Source organism: Harmonia axyridis, chromosome 3 (assembly GCF_914767665.1).
Source record: "Harmonia axyridis chromosome 3, icHarAxyr1.1, whole genome shotgun sequence".
NCBI classification, from domain to species: domain Eukaryota; kingdom Metazoa; phylum Arthropoda; class Insecta; order Coleoptera; family Coccinellidae; genus Harmonia; species Harmonia axyridis.
In genome coordinates this window covers 40,633,459-40,655,000 of record NC_059503.1, presented here as the reverse complement: position 1 = coordinate 40,655,000, position 21,542 = coordinate 40,633,459, and the positions used below count along the sequence as shown (strand labels likewise).

The window sequence follows — 21,542 nt, the reverse complement described above, 5'->3', positions numbered from 1 at the left end:
TATTAATTCACAGACATTGAAACCATTATTTCGTTGAAAAAGCGTTCGAAAACTCAACGTAAATCTATAATTCAGCATAGAATGCAGCGCTTTTTCTCCAGCATTTTGCTGGTACAGCGCTGTTCAGCGCTGTCAATCGCATCTCTTTCAGCGCATTCAACAGCGCTGACTTTCCGAACTTGCCCATATACGAGGGTATATTTCAATGTACTTATGTGTCTGATATCCTTCTTTCTTGTGATTATAATAATCTTTCAAAACCAACTAGATTAAAGTTAAATTTTGTTTCTCGGCCTTCACTGAAATATCAAATTTATCATGATCATATCCGTCCTATTCTTGCCTTGATTTAATACGACGTTAGCACTTCTTATATATTTAGTGTTCTGTCGTTCTGTGGCATATTCACAGTATAGAAACTATTGTGTTTCTATACCATAGATAGAATAAACAGGAGGGAGCATAACGTCCCAAAACTGATGATCAGAAGGGTATCTGAATATGGCCGACTCACGTTTCCGCTATCAGTTGCGTATGAATTTCATTCATTCAAAATTAATACATTTCGGTGAAAATTAATAATTCTATTAAAAAATGTAGTTGAAAGCTATCATATATTGGGTTACATTGAACTTAATATAAATTAATAAATTTTTCTCAACGAATCGAATAAATACAATACTTATCAGCAATTATGTACTATAAAAAAAAAGTACTATAATCTGGTTGATATATATGGGTTTATTCAAACTTCACATATACGATTCTATATTGAATTTTGAAGTGTTATCTTATTTATAGTTTTGTATAGGACACCTTGGAATTGAAATGAAAGACATTAAGGAATGGGATAGATATCTAATAATAAATTTATTTGCAGAAATAATATTATACAATCTACAAACGAACAAAATTCCCACAAAGTCTAAGCCTGTCCGTGGGGTGAACAACCAAATTAATTTTTTTTCTCAATTTTATGAACAGTGCAAAATAACAACAATATATGCGACATACAACTGAACAAACTAAATATTTTTTTCTTACCATTCTTTCAAGCGTATTGGGAAGGCAGGTTCTTACAAGACAAACTAAGATGTAGTAACAGAGAGTCAACCGAAATTGAAAAGTTCAGATATTATCAATGATAATGATAATAATAATAAAAATAATTTTTATTAACAAATAATCATTAGGTACTGGGTATAATGAATTGATGAACAAATTTGGCTGCTATAATGAGTAAATTCTGTAACTCGGAGTCTGTCTTCCGATTTTATTGGAGGTATGTCATCAAAAGGTGGGGATTTGCTCTCTAACTGGAAGTCTGGGTATATAAAATAATAATTATTAATATTGTTTATTTGTCAAAACCTACAAAAATTAACAATTCGTCTGAAAAATTTTGTCCTGCGTCATTGTAGACGAAATATTCTATTTTGAAAAAATCTACACTGGCAGGGCCGGCGCTAGCAATTTTGGCGCTTGAAGCAAAAAAATTTTTAGCGCCCCTGCTGAAAAAGTATCAATCGAACCACAACCCTCCAACAAACAACATCACCTGCTTCGATGATATCTTGTAATCGTGCTTAAAAAAATTTCAATTCTAGTGAATAAAGAAAATTGAAATATTTTGATATATAATATACCGGTTTTTTTTGAGATTTTTGAATGAAATACAACAGCAAAACTGAACAAATATATATACATATGTCAAAAAAAGACCTAAATAAAACAAAAAATCCCAAAAAAACATCAAGTTTATTTATACTAAAGCATAAAAATATAAAATGAAATACAGTACAATCGCGCTAATATGAACACGCGTTATTATGAACCACTCCGTAATGTGAACACGAAATTTTTTGTATTGACTACTCTATAATATGAACATAGTATAATCTCGTTAGACCCCCGTTAAGCTAGCAGAACCACTTTCGAATTCTCGTTTTTTTTTTGGCCATAATTTTAGGCTCATTTTAGGCTAATTTATTACCCTATTCAAAAATTTTTTGCTCCTGAATTGTCGGAGAAATCGCGGGTTCTGCTAGCTTAACGTTAAGCTAGCACAACCACCAAGCTAATCGATATCTTATGGAAAATCTGATTACACCATAATTTTAGGTTTTTTTAGGCTCACGTTTGAACCCATTAACAAATTTCTGAATTTACATTTTTTTAAAAGAACCCTGGGTTCTGCTAGCTTTACGGTTAAGCTAGCAGAACCCAATCGTAAATTAACACCTTAGAATAATTTGAATATCATAATAATTTTAGGCTCTATTCAAACTAATTAATTACCCTATTCCATAATTTTTTGCTCCTCAAATTACCGAGAACTCATGAGTACTTCTACTGCATTCATCCCATTCCGCCCGTACGTGAAAAAAGCAAATCTCATATGAATATGGATAAAATGATTCGCCATAATTTTAGGCTCTATTCAAACTAATTAATTACCCTATATAGAAATTTTTTGCTCCTCAGATTACCGAAATCTCATGAGTTCTACCACTACATTAATCCAATTCCGTCATTACGTGAAAAATGCAAATCTCATATGAATATGGAAAAAAATATTACGGCATAATTTTAGGCTCTATTCAAACTAATTAATTACCCCATAACGGAATTTTTTGCTCCTCAGATCACCGAGAACCCATGAGTACATCTACCGCATTCATCACATTCCGTCAGTACGGGAAAAATGCAAATCTCATATGAATATGGAAAAAATTATTACGGCATAATTTTAGGCTCTATTCAAACTAATTAATTACCCTATCCCGAAATTTTTTGCTCCTCAGATTACCGAGATCTCATGAGTTCTATCACTACATTCATTCAATTTCGTCAGTACGGGAAAAATGCAAATCTCAAATGAATATGGAAAAAATATTACGCCATAATTTTAGGCTCTATTCAAACTAATTAATTACCCTATTCCGAAATTTTTTGCCACCCAGATTACCGAGATCTCATGAGTACATCTACTGCATTCATCACATTCCGTCAGTACGTGAAAAATGCAAATCTCATATGAATATGGAAATAATTATTACGGCAAAATTTTAGGCTCTATTCAAACTAATTAATTACCCTATTCCGGAATTTTTTGCCCCTCAGATTACCGAGATCTCATGAGTACATCAACTGAATTCATCCCATTCCCTCAGTACGTGAAAACAGCAAATCTCATATGAATATGGAAACAATTATTACGGCATAATTTTAGGCTATATTCAAACTAATTAATTACCCCATTCTGGAATTTTTTGCTCCTCAGATTACCGAGAACCCATGAGTTCTACTGCTACATTCATGAATCGGTGTTCAATCGAATATTGTCTATGCTCTCATGATATAATAACTGATTATTCAGTTAATACTCATTCGAATATTTCACCTATGACTGGACTGGATCTTCGTTGATATCTAGCAAAAATATGCATAACTTTTTAACAGATTTATTTAACGAACAGGTAATACTGTTATCTGATGATAAATTTAAAAACGTTCGTTACTTTTGGAAAGTTCAAACCCCTGTTTTCACCGAAAATATTGTGATATTTTTATAATCAAATTGTCGTTTGTAAAATCCAGAAATTAGTTTTATTACATGAGAACCTACAAAATACAATAGATTCTCAAATAGACGCCAGTAAAACCTTCGCTGGTACACTACAATCTACATAGACCCATTACAGGTATTTATTTATTTCCCTTGGGATTCGGAGAAGTACAGATTTCTCTACTTTCAACTTGAATTTGCTAGAAACCCAGAATAATCATGTTTATCAGTTTTTATTGCTCTGAGACTGAAAAACCAGATGCGGACTGCTCTTTTTTGTTATATAATGCATAATACTGTATGTGAAAAAATTACCAGATGAGGGAAGTTTCATAAATCTCATTACCCTTCTCAAGAAACAGCATCGTTTGTCTATTGCCTTTAGAGCTAGTGGTCCGAATATTATGGTATAGGTTGTAATTGTACCATGAATTCCAAAATTGTAAATAGACCTTGAATACCAGAAAATGTAAAAAGAGCACTTGTTATTGAGCTTTTCAAAGTAAATGAAAAACTCATATATGAAAATAATAAAGTCATCTCGAAAGTTCATCCAATTTGGCAGGAGTTGGCTGGGCGGTTAAATCTTAAATTATCACCGAGATCACTGTATTCTTTGGCAGGTGCCGAAAAATATAAAGTTTTGGAGGATTATATATCGAACCAGAACAATATTCCAGTTGAACAAAGTTTCCAAGAAAAATCCAACATTCTTAGTGACAGTGATTTGAATGAAAATATTGAAAAATTTTCTATATTAGTTTCCCACGAAGAATTCTTAACGAAAAGAAAGAAATTCGAAGAGCTGTTTGTTGTTGTTAGTTTGAATAGAGCCTTAAATTATGCCGTAATAATTTTTTGCATATTCATATGAGATTTTCACTTTTCACGTACTGACGGAATGGAATAAATCCAGTAGAAGTACTCATGAGTTCTCGGTAATCTGAGGAGCAAAAAATTCCGGAATAGGGTAATTAATTATTAGTTTGAATAGAGCCTAAAATTATGCCGTAATAATTTTTTTCGGCAACCGTCCGGGAAGTGCTCACTTCCCGGACGCTTTTTCTCTGAGAAAGTAGCATTTCCCGGCCTAGTCCGGACAGGCGCGGATCCACGGGGGGGGGGGGGGGGAACTGGGGGAACGTTCCCCCTCCCCAAATGGCCCGGGCACCTCTTAAAATTTGCCGGACCGTCTAGAATTTGACATACTTAGGCTCAAATAATTACAAGATCAAGCAAAAATGTAATTTGACGCAATTTCTGAAACAAAGATGTTGAAAGTACGGATACGGAATGGAAATGCAATAAGGTTAGAAATAATATGAATATGGACCAATATATAGGTTCAAACGTTCCGCAATAAACACGTACACGTTCAAAGATGCCGCAATTGGGTCATAAATATTACTGTCGCGCGTCGGCATGTGATTCTCTGCTTACCCCGATTTCCAAGAGTTTTTTTGCGCTTCATAAATCTTGTCGGTATCTCTTTGACAAACCATCTATTTTTGTGTGAAGTGTGGCTTCTTTGATGGGTATAGATCTTCAGGCGTTATCTCTGATATTTCAGCAATTGTTTTTAATTTCAATTCACCAATCAGAATTATGAACCCCAAGAAGAGGGAAAGGGAAAAATATATGAATACCTACTACGAGTGTAGACGACCAGAATAAGCAGTTGTTTTCTATTTATTAATTTGTATATTGTGAAATTTTTTTGTGACCCCAAAATATAATTGTTGTATTGTACTAGGAAAAATTTAGTCTAAACAAGGCTTTGATGTTCTTATTTTTGTTCACCTGCCCAATATGAATATAAACCTCTGTTTGTATAATGGTGAAGATAAAAATATTTCATTGGTATTCAACTAATGTTAAATGAATATAATTCTACCAATGCAACAATTTTTGACATGGTGCTGTAGTAACATCTGGAATCGAACAAATTTTTATTAAAATCATACCTCAAACTTTGGCTTTTTGCATTTCAAATCACGTTGAATCTAAATCTGCAATAAAAAATTAGTTTATCCGCCTTACGCTAGCCTTTTAGTTCGTCGAGAGAGGAGGGGGCGAGTGTGATTTTCCCCGGGGCCATGATTATTGGTAGCCTGTAATTTTCAGAATTCCATCAACAAAACAATTCCTGAGTGATTTTTTTTTACTTATCACATGAAACATAACAAGACGTTGAATATTTATTTTATATCGGGTCGAGGCCCTCCGCCTACCCTTAACATTATCTATTCCTCTTATTCGGGTGTAATGATGTTTTGAGTTACCTACTCAATACGAGGTTTACCTACGATGCAGTCTTTTGGAACGGATGGCAATAAAAAAAGACAATTATGAAAGAATAATAACACGTGCATGCGAAATATTTCCTCTTTGTTAGTACCTACTTCGGAAAAAAGGACCTGAAATATGATCTTCAATAAAAGCAGGCCTACTTGCCAATATATTTCCTATTTTGTTCATCATGAGAAATATTTAGCTTTGTTGAATAATCATAGGAATGGATTGCTAAAATTGGAGGTATTAAGGAATATGAGAGATTCCTTGGATAATAAGAAAGGCCAATAAATATGGGCCCGTTAACGCTTTGTTTTCGAGATACAGAGTGTTTCTTGTAAGTCTTGTAATCTATTTTTTTGTGATGATTATACCAGTTTATCAAATCTTTCTTCATCTTCGCTACAGATGCGGTAAATAAGTATCAAAAATTATAATAAAATTTATTCATCATAGCTTATTAACTGGATCTTCGTTATAAGTTGGCTTTTTCTGAGTATTAGGTACTAGAGAATAGTTTGAAATTTTTTTCTAGAAATCAGTAGCAGATAGGACAGAACTACAAGAATCCAAAAAGTGTAGTACTCGATCAAAGTTTCTTTTAACATTTTTCTAAACTACCTGTAGTCTTCCAAAAAAAAGTTCTGGAGGAAAAGAGCGGGCACTGTTCCAGAAAAACTATCACCCTGTAGATTTGTATTCAAAATTAGTATACTCGTATCACATGATGAAAACTTTAAATTAGAATATCTATGCCAAATTCAAGTTAAATATCTTGTAAAGCACAGGTGCTATGAGAAAAAACTTGAAAAAATCAAACTCCAAATCTGGAAAACAAAGAGTGAACCTAGTGTCATTTCAAGTGGTCCATTTTGAAGTAAAAGCTTGTATCTTTCTATGATTAAATGACATAATCTACTGAACACAAGTGACATAGAAAATGTCAAAAAACTAATACACTTTGTTACTTTATACACTGTGTCCGTAAAGTATGGAACAAATTCATTTTTAGCTAAACAGACCATTTTAAGAAATAATCGTGAAACACGTCGATTTTTTAATTTAATTTACCGTATTTTAAAATGATAATCTAATATACAAGGTGAATCACTTTCGAGTAATGACGTCACTGTCATTTTTTTTAAATGGAACACCCCCATTTCGTCTCAATTTTCCGATTACTTTATCTGAGCTGATTCCAAAAATGTATCACATGTTGATTCCAATTGGTCCTGTACCAATTCAAATCAATATGTGATACAGTTTTGGAATACAAAACTATGTATTTTTGTCCATCCTGTACCAATTGGAATCAAAATGTGATACATTTTTGGAATCAGCCCAGCTAGAGTAATCGGAAAATTGAGACAAAATGGGGGTGTTCCATTTGAAAAAAATGACGGTGACGTCATTACTCGAAAGTAATTAACCCTGTATATTAGATTTTTATTTCAAAATACAGTAAATTAAAATAAAAAATCGACTTGTTTCACGATTATTTCTTAAAATGGTCTGTTTAGCTAAAAATGAATTTGTTCCATACTTTACGGACACAGTGTATAATTTGAAAATACAAGTAAATGTATGGGGACATTTTTTATTCTATTCATTTCATCTTCAATACATTTTTTGAAAACCAATATTAATAAACGGCAAAAAAATGACGTCCCAAAATGGCGGAAGTATCGAAAAGTTCCCCCCCCAAAAGTGGGTCCTGGATCCGCGCCTGAGTCCGGAAAGTACGTACTTCCCGGACTAGGCCGGAAAAGAATCATAGAATCCATAGCAACCGAGATAACGGCTGACAGTTCATATGAAATTAGTTGTCAAAAATTTGCATGTTTTTTGATCGCAATCGCAATAAAATATGGAAAGCAGCAGCGATAGCGTTATTTTACATGGTTGCCGAAAAAATATTGTACGCAACACGCCCGAAAATGGTTTTTTTGGACTCACAGACTTCCAGGACTCGCTTACGCTCGTCCTGGAATTTTGTCTATTCGTCCAAAAAAACCCTATTTTCCGGACTTGTTACGTAAATTACTATTTCCATATTCATATGAGATTTGCATTTTTCACGTAATGACGGAATTGGATGAATGTAGTGGTAGAACTCATGACATCTCGGTAATCTGAGGAGCAAAAAATTTCGGAATAGGGTAATTAATTAGTTTGAATAGAGCCTAAAATTATGGCGTAATCATTTTATCCATATTCATATGAGATTTGCTGTTTTCACGTACGGAAGAAACGGGATGAATGCAGTAGAAGTACTCATGAGTTCTCGGTAATTTGAGGAGCAACAAATTCCGGAATAGGGTAATTAATAAGTTTGAATAGAGCCCAGAATTATTATGATATTCGAATTATTCTGAGGTGTTTATTTACGATTGGGTTCTGCTAGCTTAACCGTAAAGCTAGCAGAACCCAGGGTTTTTTCAAAAAAACATAAATTCAGAAATTTGGTAATGGATTCAAACGTGAGCCTAAAAAGAGCCTAAAATTATGGTGTAATCAGATTTTCCATAAGATATCGATTATCTTGGTGGTTCTGCTACCTTAACGTTAAGCTAGCAGAACCCGCGATTTCTCCGACAATTCAGGAGCAAAAAATTTTTGAATAGGGCAATAAATTAGCCTAAAATGAGCCTAAAATTATGGCCAAAAAAAAATCGAAAATTCGAAAGTGGTTCTGCTAGCTTAACGGGGGTATCTCGTTAGTATGAACTCGTCGGAATTAGTCTATTTTATTCAAAGGAATGAATCGGTTTTCACGATTTATCGTCATTTATGCATTGCCGGTTCGCGCTTTCATTAGTTGTCTCGCATTCTTCTTCCGAGTAGTACAATAGCTAAGGAAATGGTGAAAGTGTGTGGAAAATCAAGATGTTTATCTCTTCATGAGAAAGCTGAAGTCTTAGAAGACATCAATAAAGGCCTGTATGTTACCTTATCAGCGAAGAAATATGGAATTGCTAAGTCAACGGTTTGTTCTATAAAAAACAAAATAATACAAATTCTCGAGAGAGTAGGCAATACGTTCAGATTGACCAAAAAATGTACACTAAAGAAGGCGGAAATGCCAGAAATGGAAATGCAGCTGTATAGATGGTTCCTTGCCCAACGAGAAAGAAATATGCCGATTTCTGGAGAAATGATCAAACAGAAAGCCTTGAATTTATGTGCAAGTTTGAATATCTCTGAATTTAAAGCAAGCAACGGATGGTTCCAGCGCTTCAAAGAACGTTATGGTGTAAGATTCTTGGAAATAACAGGGGAGAAACTCCCGAGTCAGCCAGAACTCATTGCTCCTTTTAAAGAAAGATTGAAGAGAGTCATTCAAGAACATGAATTTAACGAACATCAGATATACAACGCTGATGAAACAGGATTGTACTGGCGATTACTACCAGATAAAACGTATGTTTCCCTAGCCGAAAAATCGGCATCTGGTTTAAAGATTTCCAAACAAAGAATCACATTTTTAGGCTATTCAAACGCTTCAGGCTCGCACAAAATAAAACCTCTGGTTATTGGAAAAGCGAAAAATCCGAGATGTTTCAAGAACTTCAACAATCCCCTTGTATACCGAAACAGTAGAAACGCATGGATGACGTGTAACATTTTTAAAAATTGGTTTTTCCAACAGTTTGTTCCAGAGGTTCGAAACTTCCTGAGAACTCAAAATCTTCCTGAGAAAGCGCTGCTTCTTTTAGACAATGCACCCTCCCATCCATCGGCTGAGGAATTGAAAACCAGTGATGGACATATTTTTGTGATGTTTATGCCATCAAATGTAACGCCTCTTATTCAACCAATGGATCAAAATGTGCTTAGGCTCACAAAACCTTATTATAGGAACCTCCTAAGTTCAATCATCACTGGAGATGAACCGGTAGGATTTGCCCTCAACAAACTTACACTAAGTGAGGCAATGATGAATTTAGCTGCAGCATGGAACAAGTTGAGCCCTCAGGTTATTAAAAAATGTTGGAATAAGATAATTACCGAGACTGAAAATGATCAAAATCGGCTAGATGAAGAGAATTTGCCAATTAATCAGTTTTGCAGAAAAAGCTCACTATGACGAGAGGTATGGAGTCTGTGGTTGAACAAACAATTTCTCTGCTTCAAGCTCTACAGCCTATGGAATACTCAGGTCGAGATATAGATGAATGGAACAGAGATGAAGATACTAATCTAGAAGAGTGCAACGAATCTGAAGAAAGTGACTGTGAAATTTCTGCCGAGTCAGTTAAAGTCTCACATGCGGAAGCAGTTCAAGCTTTGAACATAGCAATGGAGTGGGCAAAACAGAATACTCTGGATTCGACTGAGATACTTACCCTGAAAAACATACATGAGAAAGCAGTTTTATCGAAATTTGCTGCGAAGAAGACCCAAACTAAAATAACATCGTTTTTCTACAGAAAAGATCAGTCATTATAATTAATTTGTATTCTTTTTGAAATATTTGAATATTTTCTCATTGAAATAATCTTTTTATAACTTTATGCGCATCATTTTTATCGATATTCATGTACTCATTACGAAATAAAACCTAGAAAACATGTAAAAATTCTTATTTCTTGACCTTCACAAATATGAACAATTTCTGTAATATGAACAAGTCAGAATTATTTGTGTTCATATTAGCGCGATTGTACTGTATCACATTTCATAAGAAAGTATGAACGGTAAAAAAATCATTTTTCTTACCGTATATTATCTTACTGCTATGAAAAGTAGCTTATTCTTTATAGCTTACTCAATTTCAAAACTATGTATATTGCTCATACTGTGGGAAATATTATTCCCCACGGCACTTTGCCCACACCTCGCTTGGTAGACCAATGAAATTGGGCTTTTTAGTCGTTTCTATGGAAATGCAATAAACTAGCACATACTGTTTGATTTGAATCAAGTCTATTACTTGAATTATTAAAATTTGTGCAGTTGTGGTAAAAGTATAGTGTGCAACATGTGTGTTTGCGGCACAAACTTCCACACTCGTGAGAAAAGTTGGACTTTGCCCACTTGTTGCACAATATAATGAAGATTCAAGATGGCGGAAAGTAAGACGTGTTCATATGAGCTCCCAGTGAAAAAATGTAAAAAGTGCCATAAAATGCCGAGTACCGGATTAAAGTGTATAAATTGTGGAACATTAATGCACCCAGGTTGTATTAAGTACTTTAGTGGTATAGTTAAAATAGATGAAAGTCGAATAAGATGTTTTAAATTAAAACAGAGTGCAGTAAACCTAAAAAACACAAGCGACAGTGAAGAAGATCTGAACTCCTCTATCAAAACGGTAGTTGAAATCAAAGATATAGTTTCATCAAATGAAAAAATAATAATAAGTGACTTATCCCGTGAAAACGAATTTATTTCGAAAGAAAATACTCTCTTGAAGAAGCTGATTTTCGAGATGGAAGACAAGAACCGGCTCCTCTTGTTCAAGATTACTGTGTTAGAAAAGGACAGAGTTACTGACGTAAGTGATTTGAAAAATAATATAGAAATCAAACATGGAAAGAATGAGGAATATTCGGCGATAATGAAAGACAACAAAACTCCAGATGTAGCGGTGCCCCCTAATCAAGATATAAACAATCATTGCAAACAGACGGTGAGATCAGCTGGATCCAAAACAGAAGAACGTCCAAAATAAACAATTCCAATAACAAGGATCCACTTAGAAGTAGTAAGAATACAATTACTACAAAGATAATAAATGGTACAAGAGAAACGACTGAAGGCCAAAGTGCGTTTTGTGGTACCAAACAGAGAGTATGGTTTCATATTGGGAAAACTCAATTGGGTACAACTTCAGCGATTATAGAAAATCACCTAAAACAATTGTTTCCTGGTCGATCTTCCATTATAGACGAACTCAAGCAGAAAGCAGAGGCTACTAGTATAAGTCATTCAAGGTAGGTGGCGATTTAGATTTAGTTAATGACCTATACAATAAAAATGGGAGAGACCTATGTCCAACAATGGACGCAAAGGGTTGTATGATGATGATGATGAAGGACCTATACAATAGTGAGAATTGGCCAAGTAGAATCACAGTACGTCGTTTCTTTTTTCGACGATACGCAGAAAATAAAATCGATTAGACGCTCCTCGTATTACACCATTTTAAACTTCAATGCCCAGTCATTGAGAAGTAAAATAGACGAATTCACAATTTTTATGAATGACGAAAAAATTGACATTGCTTGTGTAACTGAACACTGGCTCTCAAACGAGATAATTGAAAGAGTAAACATTCAAAATTATCGGCTGGTTAGTTCGTTCTGTCGTGTTGAGTCATATTATGGTGGTGCAGCAATTTTTGTCCGAAAAGGGCTGCTCTGTAATGAACTGCAGCACATAAAATCATTCAGTATAGAGAAAACTATCGAAATAGCAGCAATTCGTTTACCAACATCACCCTCCGTCGGGAGATTTCTCAGTTTTCACGTCTGTGCTTGCTCAAGTGCTGAATGGTTGTTTGAGAACTCAACAGACAAGATAATGTTCATTGGGGATTTTAACGTGGATGTTATTTAGCCTTCTGCCCAGCGAACTGAACTCACAGAACTGTTCAACATGTTTGGTCTTGCCCATGTCTTCACGGAGCCGTCTCGCGTTAGCAAAACCACAAGTAGCTGCATAGATAATGTCTATACGAATTTCCCGGAAGAGGACAGTCAAGAAAAAACCTGTGAACTTTTCATCTCAGACCATAGAGCAGTAATGAAAATTCCAGATCCGACAGTACCTGTAACAGAACAAAAACCTAAATTTGAATATGTGAGGCAAATCAATAAGAACAATATTCACCAGTTTATTTCACTCGCGAAAGAATACAAATGGGAACTCCTAAATAACAACGATGCTGAGGTACAGTTCAACTCATTTCACGGAGCCCTGTTGGATTTATTTCATCGTTTTTTTCCTCAAAAGAAACTGAAAATTAGAAACACAAAAAATATGACTGTTCTAAGGATATAAAGTTATTAATAATAATATAATAATAATAATAATGAAATGGGTAGCGGTAGGAAATCCCTAGCGATTCACCTATCAGGAGAATTGAATCGACTCCTGCCCACCGCAGATTCCAGGAGCTCCCTGACCCGGGAAGCTGTAACCTGTCGAAGGGTCCCTTTCCAGGGTAACGGACGAAGCCGTGTGGAGAGCAGCTCAAGAATTCTCCCACCGTAGCTCTGCGGATCGTAAAAAGCGATTAAAGGCCGTCTCCCCCACGACACGGAGGAACCCATGAATGATGCTGAATTTAAGGAATAGAAATATAGAGCCGCTGCCTGAGGTTCGTCAGGGCGTGTCTGGAGCCGGCGCTGGACATGACAGTATGCGGGGGTCGGTGACAGAGTGCTAAGGAGACGGGCGTCTGTCGAACAAAATGCTACGCCTCCACAATCTCAACATTCTAGGAGAAGAATAACACGAGTTTCTCCGACTGCTGAAGGTGCTGTGCAGGATCCCCGACCAGCACTCACCCAAGCAGGTCTACCAAGAAGACGCATGAAATGGACAAGTTCGATATGGATCATGCGCATATACTATGAAGTGACTAATATGGAAGAGGATAAAATAGGCTATCGGCAAAAGCTGTTTGCAGAATTCCACAGAAACTATCCCGAACTTCAAGTTTCTGAACAAAGAGTAGCCGACCAATACCGGGTCATATTGAGAAATAAACTTATACCCGATGAGAGACTTAACATCATAAAAAATGAAGTCCAACTGAGGCTACAGAATAGGAACCTCACTAACAACGAAGTGACAATTAAAGAAAACTACGATTGTGCTGAAAACCAACACAACATCAATGCACAATTTAATACTGAGGAACAAAACAGCGGAGATTTGGCATAAGTAAGAGATGAGCAATGGCGGAATATACAAACTGCAACTATGGAAAACCGAGAAGAAAGTCGAAGAGATTTATTAGAGCAATTATCTGTTACAATGAATAGATATTTCATAGAATTCGAGGGTACTGATCCTCTTAAACGACCAATTCTTCCTAGACTGAAGACATCGAAAAAACTTTCACATATTCTGCACATAATGAACAAAGAAATAATTCCACCGGTTTTTTCGAATGACCAAAACCTAAAGTCATTGCATCTTATTACCTACTGTGCAGCCTCTACAATATCAGCAGTGCTCGGCGTGAAGCCAAAACCTAGAGCAACCAGCACAGAAAAAACAGCATACTAAACCACATTGGCAAAATAGGCTAGAAGCAAAAGTACATAGCCTCCGACAAGATATAGGAAGGATAACACAATTTGAAAGAGGTTCTCCGTCGAGAAAACTACAAAAAATAGTGGATGCAATTATGGATCGCCATAGGCGACATGCAAACTATGACGCCAACAATAAAAGTGCTCAAGAAACTCTAGATACACTCAAACAAAAATTAAGTGTATACTCTGAACGACTGAGAAGATACAATGAGAGCTATAAACGAAAACATGACAATATGATTTTTGAAAACTCCGAAAAGAAATTTTATAGAATGCTTAATGAACAAACGTCATTAAAATTAGGGAGTCCTCCAAGCGCCGAAGATATTGAGAGTTTTTGGACCGATCAACTGTCAACACCAACTCCTTTTAACTCCAAAGCGCGTTGGATAAGAACAGAGGAGAAATCATGTGAGACCATAGAAAGTATGCCACATAGTGTAATAACGTCTGAAGAACTAGAGGAAATATTGAAGAACACTCACAATTGGAAATCTCCAGGCCCAGATGGAATTCACAACTTCTGGTTGAAGAAGTTTTGGTGTCTGCACGGCAGGCTGGTCGAATACATAAATAACATAATACATAATCCAACAGAAATGCCAACATTTTTAACAACAGGTATCACTTACCTAATACCGAAGGATTTTCAAAACACTATGGATCCATCAAAATACAGACCTATAACATGTCTACCAACAATATACAAAATCATCACATCATGTTTAACATCTCGTATCTACAAACATTGCGAGAAAAATAAAATAATTACAACACAGCAGAAATGATGTTCCAAGAATGCACAAGGATCGAAGGAACAGCTGGTAATAGATTCCATCATATGCAACCAAGCCTTCAAGAAACATAGAAACCTTTTCATGACTTATGTTGATTATAAGACGGCTTTCGACTCACTTCCACATGGCTGGCTGAAGAAAATTTTGGAGATATAAAAGATCGATCCAATTATAACCAATTTTCTAAAGCTTGCAATGGACAATTGGAAAACGAACATCCAGCTTTCCACGGTAAACATAAAAACCAATCTGATTCCAATTAAGAAGGGAATTTTCCAAGGAGACTCCTTGAGCCCTTTATGGTTCTGCTTGGCGCTGAACCCACTCTCTAAACAGCTAAACGCTACTGAAAAGGCTTTCAACATTAAAGGAAATAATAATACTACCACCCTCAATCATTTGCTGTACATGGATGATTTGAAACTGATAACAGGCAATGAGAACCACCTAGAAATTATGGTCAAACTAGTGGAACATTTCTCGAAAGATGTAGGTATGGAATTCGGATTGGACAAATGTCGTACTCTCAGAGTAGTGAGAGGAAGAATACAAGATGAACCGATCACTCTCGCAAATGGACAGCAAATAGAAGCAATGAAGTCGGATGATCTTTATAAATATCTTGGAATGAAACAGAATCGACGAATCAACCACCAAAGAATGAAGCAAGACTTAATGTCTGAGTTCATTAGGAGAACCAAAAAAATCTTTAAAACAAACCTCAACAGCAGGAACATGACGAGAGCCATCAACACATATGCATGTTCAATTCTAACATACTCATTCGGTATAGTTCCATATAGCAAAACAGACATCGAAAACATGCAACGTAAAATGAGAACGTTGATGACAAAAGCAAACAAGCACCATCCGAAAAGCAGCATTGAGAGGACTACACTGCCGAGAAATAAAGGAGGCAGGGGTCTTACGGACATCATGGAACTTGCTAGTGGGCAGATAGAAAGCCTACAGGAATACTTCAGAGATCAAGCAAGTACCTCAGAGTTCTACAAAATTCTGTGTGAAGCAGACGAATCAACACCTTTACAACTTCACAAGGAGCAATTTTCAAACAACCACCAGACAAACCAAGAAAAACTGGAAAGATGGAGAGAGAAGCCCCTGCATGAAAGACATTTCAACGAGGTGAACCAGGATCATATCGACATTCAGGGCCCCCGCAAGGGTCATCAACGCCCGCGTGCCGAAAATATTTTGGCGCCCCTTAAAGGGGGGAAGTGGAGAAAAACGTCGCAGGATAATCGGCAAAAAATGTTTCAGTTTTCGTTTGGAATTTATTTGTAGAAGGGTTAAAAAAACTATCAGCAACCTTTTTTGGATGCCTTAAGAACTTTATGCTGTCAGTTGTTGCATAATACATTTTCTAAATTTTTCATTATTTTATTCAAGCATTCGATCAAAACCGCATTTTATTTTAAATTTGTAATGAAACTGCAGAGTTTTCAAAACCTGAGCTTTATTCTTCTTTAATCTATTCATAAATATATAAACCAAACAATAAACGAATAACAAATAAAATATTCAATTAAAGGATAAAATTAAATGGATGTTTTTCTAGATTTGGCTGCTGCGAATTCTTTTATTATATCATCAAAATCAATTTTATCGAGTATCTCTTGCTCTATAGCTAAGATGGCCAATCCAGATAATCTTTCTTGTGACATAGTAGACCTCAAATATTTTTTAATTATTTTTAATTTAGAGAATGATCTCTCACCAGAAGCAACAGACACAGGTAAAGTCAGAAGGATTCTTAAGGCAATACTAAGATTCGGTAGAGAAGAAGTTAGATTATTTTCAAAAATATATTGTAGAATTTCGAGAGGATTTGACGCTTCAGGTAATGAAAACAATCTTAGGGCTTTTATCTCGTTGAATAAATCATTTTCTTCCACGTCAGCCTCCTTCTTTTCCTGATCAGTAAGCTTTTGTTGAAGAGCATGACAGCATTTTAATAGATTTTCGTCATTTAATTTAAGAATATCACAAATAAAACCAAAAACGTTATCGTATTCAGATATCATATCGAACCTACTATTTAAAGAACTTAGCGTTAGATTTTTCAAAAAGAAATTAATTTTGAAAGCGATTTTTGGATCTTGAGGTGCCTCATCCGTGTGTTCATAATCGAACAATTTTGGTTTATACTTTCGTCTTACACTATATAATGGAGGAAAACTTTGCTCTATCTCAAGAGCAGCCGCTAGTTTTCCAGCTTCAGAAAGTTTTTCCTCAAAAACATTATCATCTCTATAATTTTTAAAATGATCAACTAAATTCTTTAAATAGTTTTGGCACACTTTAATGTCAATCGCTACACTCTGCATCATTTTGCTTACAATATTAATTTGGAATAAAACATCATACCAAATTATTACACTACAAATAAATTTGAAAGTTTGAATATTTGATAAAAGAGAATTTGCTTTATGTCTAGTTTCTATGGTGAAAGTATCATTTTCAGCTAATTCTAAAAGGCTATCACATATTTGAATTAAATGAAATTTTAGTGGTTTTATAACATCAATCCTACTTGACCATCTAGTATCACTTAGGGGTTTTAGATGTAACTGAGGAACATGCTTTTTTATAACATCCCATCTTTTTGTGGATGAGGAGAAAAATGTTTTAGTTCTTGTACAATATTAAAAAAATTCAGTGTTTCATTTGAAACCTTAGCAGCATCATTTACAGTTAAATTTAAGCTGTGTGCAGCACATGGCACAAAAAAAGCCCTAGAATTAGCATCGAGTATGCGTTTTTGTAAACCAATATGTTTTCCGCGCATATTCGCCCCATTATCATACCCTTGACCTCTCATGTATTTAATATCTAAATTTAAATTTTCCAAAAATCCCATAACAAAATTGAATAGCCCTTCCCCTGTGGAGTCGAATATTGGACTAAACGCTATAAAACTTTCTTGTATTTGAACCATTTTAGAACTGTCATTTAGAACAACATAACGCAAAACGAGGCTTATTTGCTCTGTATGGCTTGCATCTGGTGTACAATCTAAAATTATTGAATAATATTTGGAACTTCGAACCATATCCAAAATATTATTTTTTACTTTAGAAGCCATCAATTCAATAATTTCATTTTGTATCTGGTAGCCTAAATAATGGGTCATCAAGAATTTGTTTGTGAGTTTTGCACTCGACTAATGTGCTCTCTCATCACAGGATCAAAAGATGAAATCATTTCGACAGTTTTGAGGAAGTTCCCATTATCATTTTCAAAAAGTTTTTTAGAAGAACCTTGAAAAGCTAGACACTGCCTGGATAAACATTTAACAATTGAAACAATTCTTCCTAGAACGTCATGCCAATATTTTTTTTCAGTTTCTAAAACCCGTAAGTGATGATCGTTCACCGTTGTGGACAATTTTAAAATTTTTTTTAAATTCATCCATTTATTCATGTGAACTTTATGTGCAATTGATGTTTCATGTCTTGTAATGGCTGAGGATAAATGTTGCCAATCAGAAAAACTAGTAGAATTTTTTGCGTCTTGACCTCAACCCCTAAACGTTTCGAAACAAAATAACTATTCTTTGGATAGGTTTCTGCTGTTATAGCATAGCAAGCTATAGCAAGATTTTGGTAGTTTCAGAAATTCTCTGTAACCTGTAGTATTTTTCCTACAGATGGTGGCGAAAGTTTCAGTAATTCCCCTGGCTAAAAGCTATTGCTTCGGTATTTATGATTGTTTATGTGTACCATATGCGTTTTAGTGATGATCGAAGAAATGGTGCCCGCCGTCCGGTGCAGGTGGTCCATAAAAAAATCCCGTACCGACAAAGGGATGATTATTTATGATTTGTTTACTCGAAAAGAATCGTATAATTGCAATCTGTGGCCGAGGTTATTTTATGGGGATTGCGACGTTCGGGAACTTGTTTGGATGTGTAAAAGATGTCCTTGCACGTTCAAAGTTGTTGAAAAAATAAAAAAAAATTTTGGTCTTTCGGTTTTTCATGTGGTCTATAAGAGATTTTGGCGCCCCTATAGAGTGGCGCCCGCGTGCGGTGCACGCGTTGAACGCGCGGTTGCGGGGGCCCTGTCGACATTGAAGCGTCGAACTATTGGTTCACATCAGGTGCAATGTACCCAGAAACAGAAGGTTTTCTTTTAGCCATCCAAGATCAAGTGATCTCAACTAGAAATTACTGCAGGCATATCATAAAGGATCGAACTATTACTGACGATCGATGCCGATATGGGTGTTCAACAAATGAGACAATACAACATATCACAGGTGGATGTCAAATGTTTGCAGGAAATGAATATAACGAGAAACACGATGCAGTAGGAAAGATACTACACCAAGAATTGGCAACCATATTAAAACTTATTCATTCTGAAAAAATGCCATATTACAAGTACCGACCGGAGACCATCCTGGAAAACGAACGCTATAAGCTGTACAGGGATCGTACAGTTTTGACTGATAAAACAGTCCCTCACAATAGACAGATATATTACTAGTCGATAAACATCAAAAGACAGCATTACTCGTTGACGTAGCAATACCAAATAACAACCACCTGCGTCAAAAGGAGATCGAAAAAATTTCAAAATATAGGGACCTCGAATTTCAGATAAAGCGTCAGTGGGGAATGATGTCAACGAAAACTATTCCAATTATCATCTCAACAACTGGAATAGTGCCCAAAAATCTCAAGCAACTGGGACTTAGTGAGTATATATGTAATATAATGCAAAAAGCTGTTCTTTTAGGTACTGCAAGGACGGTGAGAAAATTCCTAGGAAGCGAAGGACAGGTCCAAGGATCACGTGTAAGAGGACCAGAGGTTCGACGAGAACCAGGGAGACCACAAGGACCGGACACGACCGAGCTCTACCCTTCTGATATTTTAAATATCTGGGATTGAGTGAATGTTCCTCTTAGCGAGGAGTGAGAAGCCGACGGCGAGGAGAAATCCTACGCGTATAGGCAAAAGTTGGGGATAATAATGACAAATGATATCAACGAGAACTATTCCAATTATCATCTCAACAACAGGAATAGTACCCAAAAATCTCAAGAGAAATATCAAGCAACTAGGACTTAGTGAGTATATATGTAATATAATGCAAAAAGCTGTTCTTTTAGGTACTGCAAGGACAGTGAGAAAATTCCTAGGAAGCGAAGGACAGGTCCAAGGATCGCGTGTAAGAGGACCAGAAGTTCGACGAGAACCAGGGGGACCACAAGGACCGGACACGACCGAGCTCTGCCCTTCTGATATTTTAAATATCTGGGATTGAGTGAATGTTCCTCTTAGCGAGGAGTGAGAAGCCGACGGCGAGGAGAAATCCTACGCGTATAGGCAAAAGTCGGGGGGATTTTAATAAGCCTTTATTCTCCAACAGGTTACAACCTTTATCAGAATCAAGTTCTAAGATGGCGTCAAGAAGTAATGTTGTTTCTGGAGTGAGTTGTAAAAAGTGCTCAAAAGATGTGAAAGTATATATTGTTCGTGGAAAATGTTCGTCTTCATATCACCCCAGTTGTTTACTCAAAATTAGTGGTACATACGTAAACTCTGAGGGTGTGATAATCTGCTGTGAGGACCTGAACAAGAAACTTTGTGCATATGAGAGCCAAAATGAAGAAATTAATACTCTTAAGAAAAGACTATCAAACATAAATGAATCCTTGTATGAAATATCAATAACAAAGGAATTAAATGACGATAAAAGCGTGGAATTGGCTGAACTCAATACGGATGTTAGTTGTGACAGAGTTGACATGGGAGAGGAAGAGGCGAAAAAAGACAGTTCAAAATACCTGGAAATTATTATCGAACAGAAAGATATCCTTATTTCGGAACTTCGGGATAAAATAGATCTACTCAAAAAACATATAGGTCTTTTAGATGCACTCCGGTTCGAGAATGAGAAAAAAAGTTCAAAACAATCCATATCGCAAGTGTCGGAAGAGGCGCCATTGTTGAACGTCAAAACAAACAATTATGCTAATATGGAGAAACCTGTAACGAATGAGGTGAAATCTGTAACAAGTAAGAAGAAGGATAAAATCAGAGACCCAATAATAACACAACCGGTTAACATATGCGATCCAGAGGTCAAGCAAACTTCTGTAACAGCCAGCAATATCGATGAAAAATTGGGGGAAGTGGATATAGATGGTGCCACGTATCTGGGAAGCAATGAAAAGCGCAGAAGAAGAACTAACGAAAGAAAATCTACAGGTGGTCAAATAATTACAGGCAGCAGGGATGATGGAGAAGAGTTCAAAGGAGCTGAACGTCTTGCTTGGCTATACGTTGGCAATGTAAACAGGAACACGACGGAAGAAAACATACGGAAATTTTCAGAAGGTCAGTTTAATAATGAAACTTTTTTAATAGAAGAAATAAAGAAACATGAAACTAACCATAGTAAAAATAAATCTTTTAAAGTAGGTTTCAGTTTTAAAATTTTGGAAAATTTGACCCAACATGACATCTGGCCCAGGGGAGTTGTGATAAGAAGGTATAATTTTTTCCGCTACAACAGAAACAAACTGATAGCAAATTAACTGAACCAATGAAAAAAATTGAACAGGTCGATTCATGTTTGACAA

At 35.7% G+C, this 21,542-nt stretch overlaps 1 protein-coding gene across 1 annotated transcript; it reads left to right on the top strand.

Annotated features, from left to right (window-relative positions):
* The first annotated feature begins 8,522 nt into the window (after nt 1-8,522).
* On the top strand, nt 8,523-9,947 carry LOC123675311 (jerky protein homolog-like). The gene has a single exon (XM_045610660.1). It carries the CDS (start codon nt 8,721-8,723, stop codon nt 9,945-9,947), a length of 1,227 nt encoding a protein of 408 aa, XP_045466616.1. The 5' UTR covers nt 8,523-8,720.
* Nucleotides 9,948-21,542: the final 11,595 nt, after the last annotated feature.

What these genes read in the sequence shown, in the direction of transcription:
- LOC123675311 (XM_045610660.1), top strand. Translation starts at nt 8,721, where the DNA reads ATGGTGAAAGTGTGTGGAAAATCAAGATGTTTATCTCTTCATGAGAAA.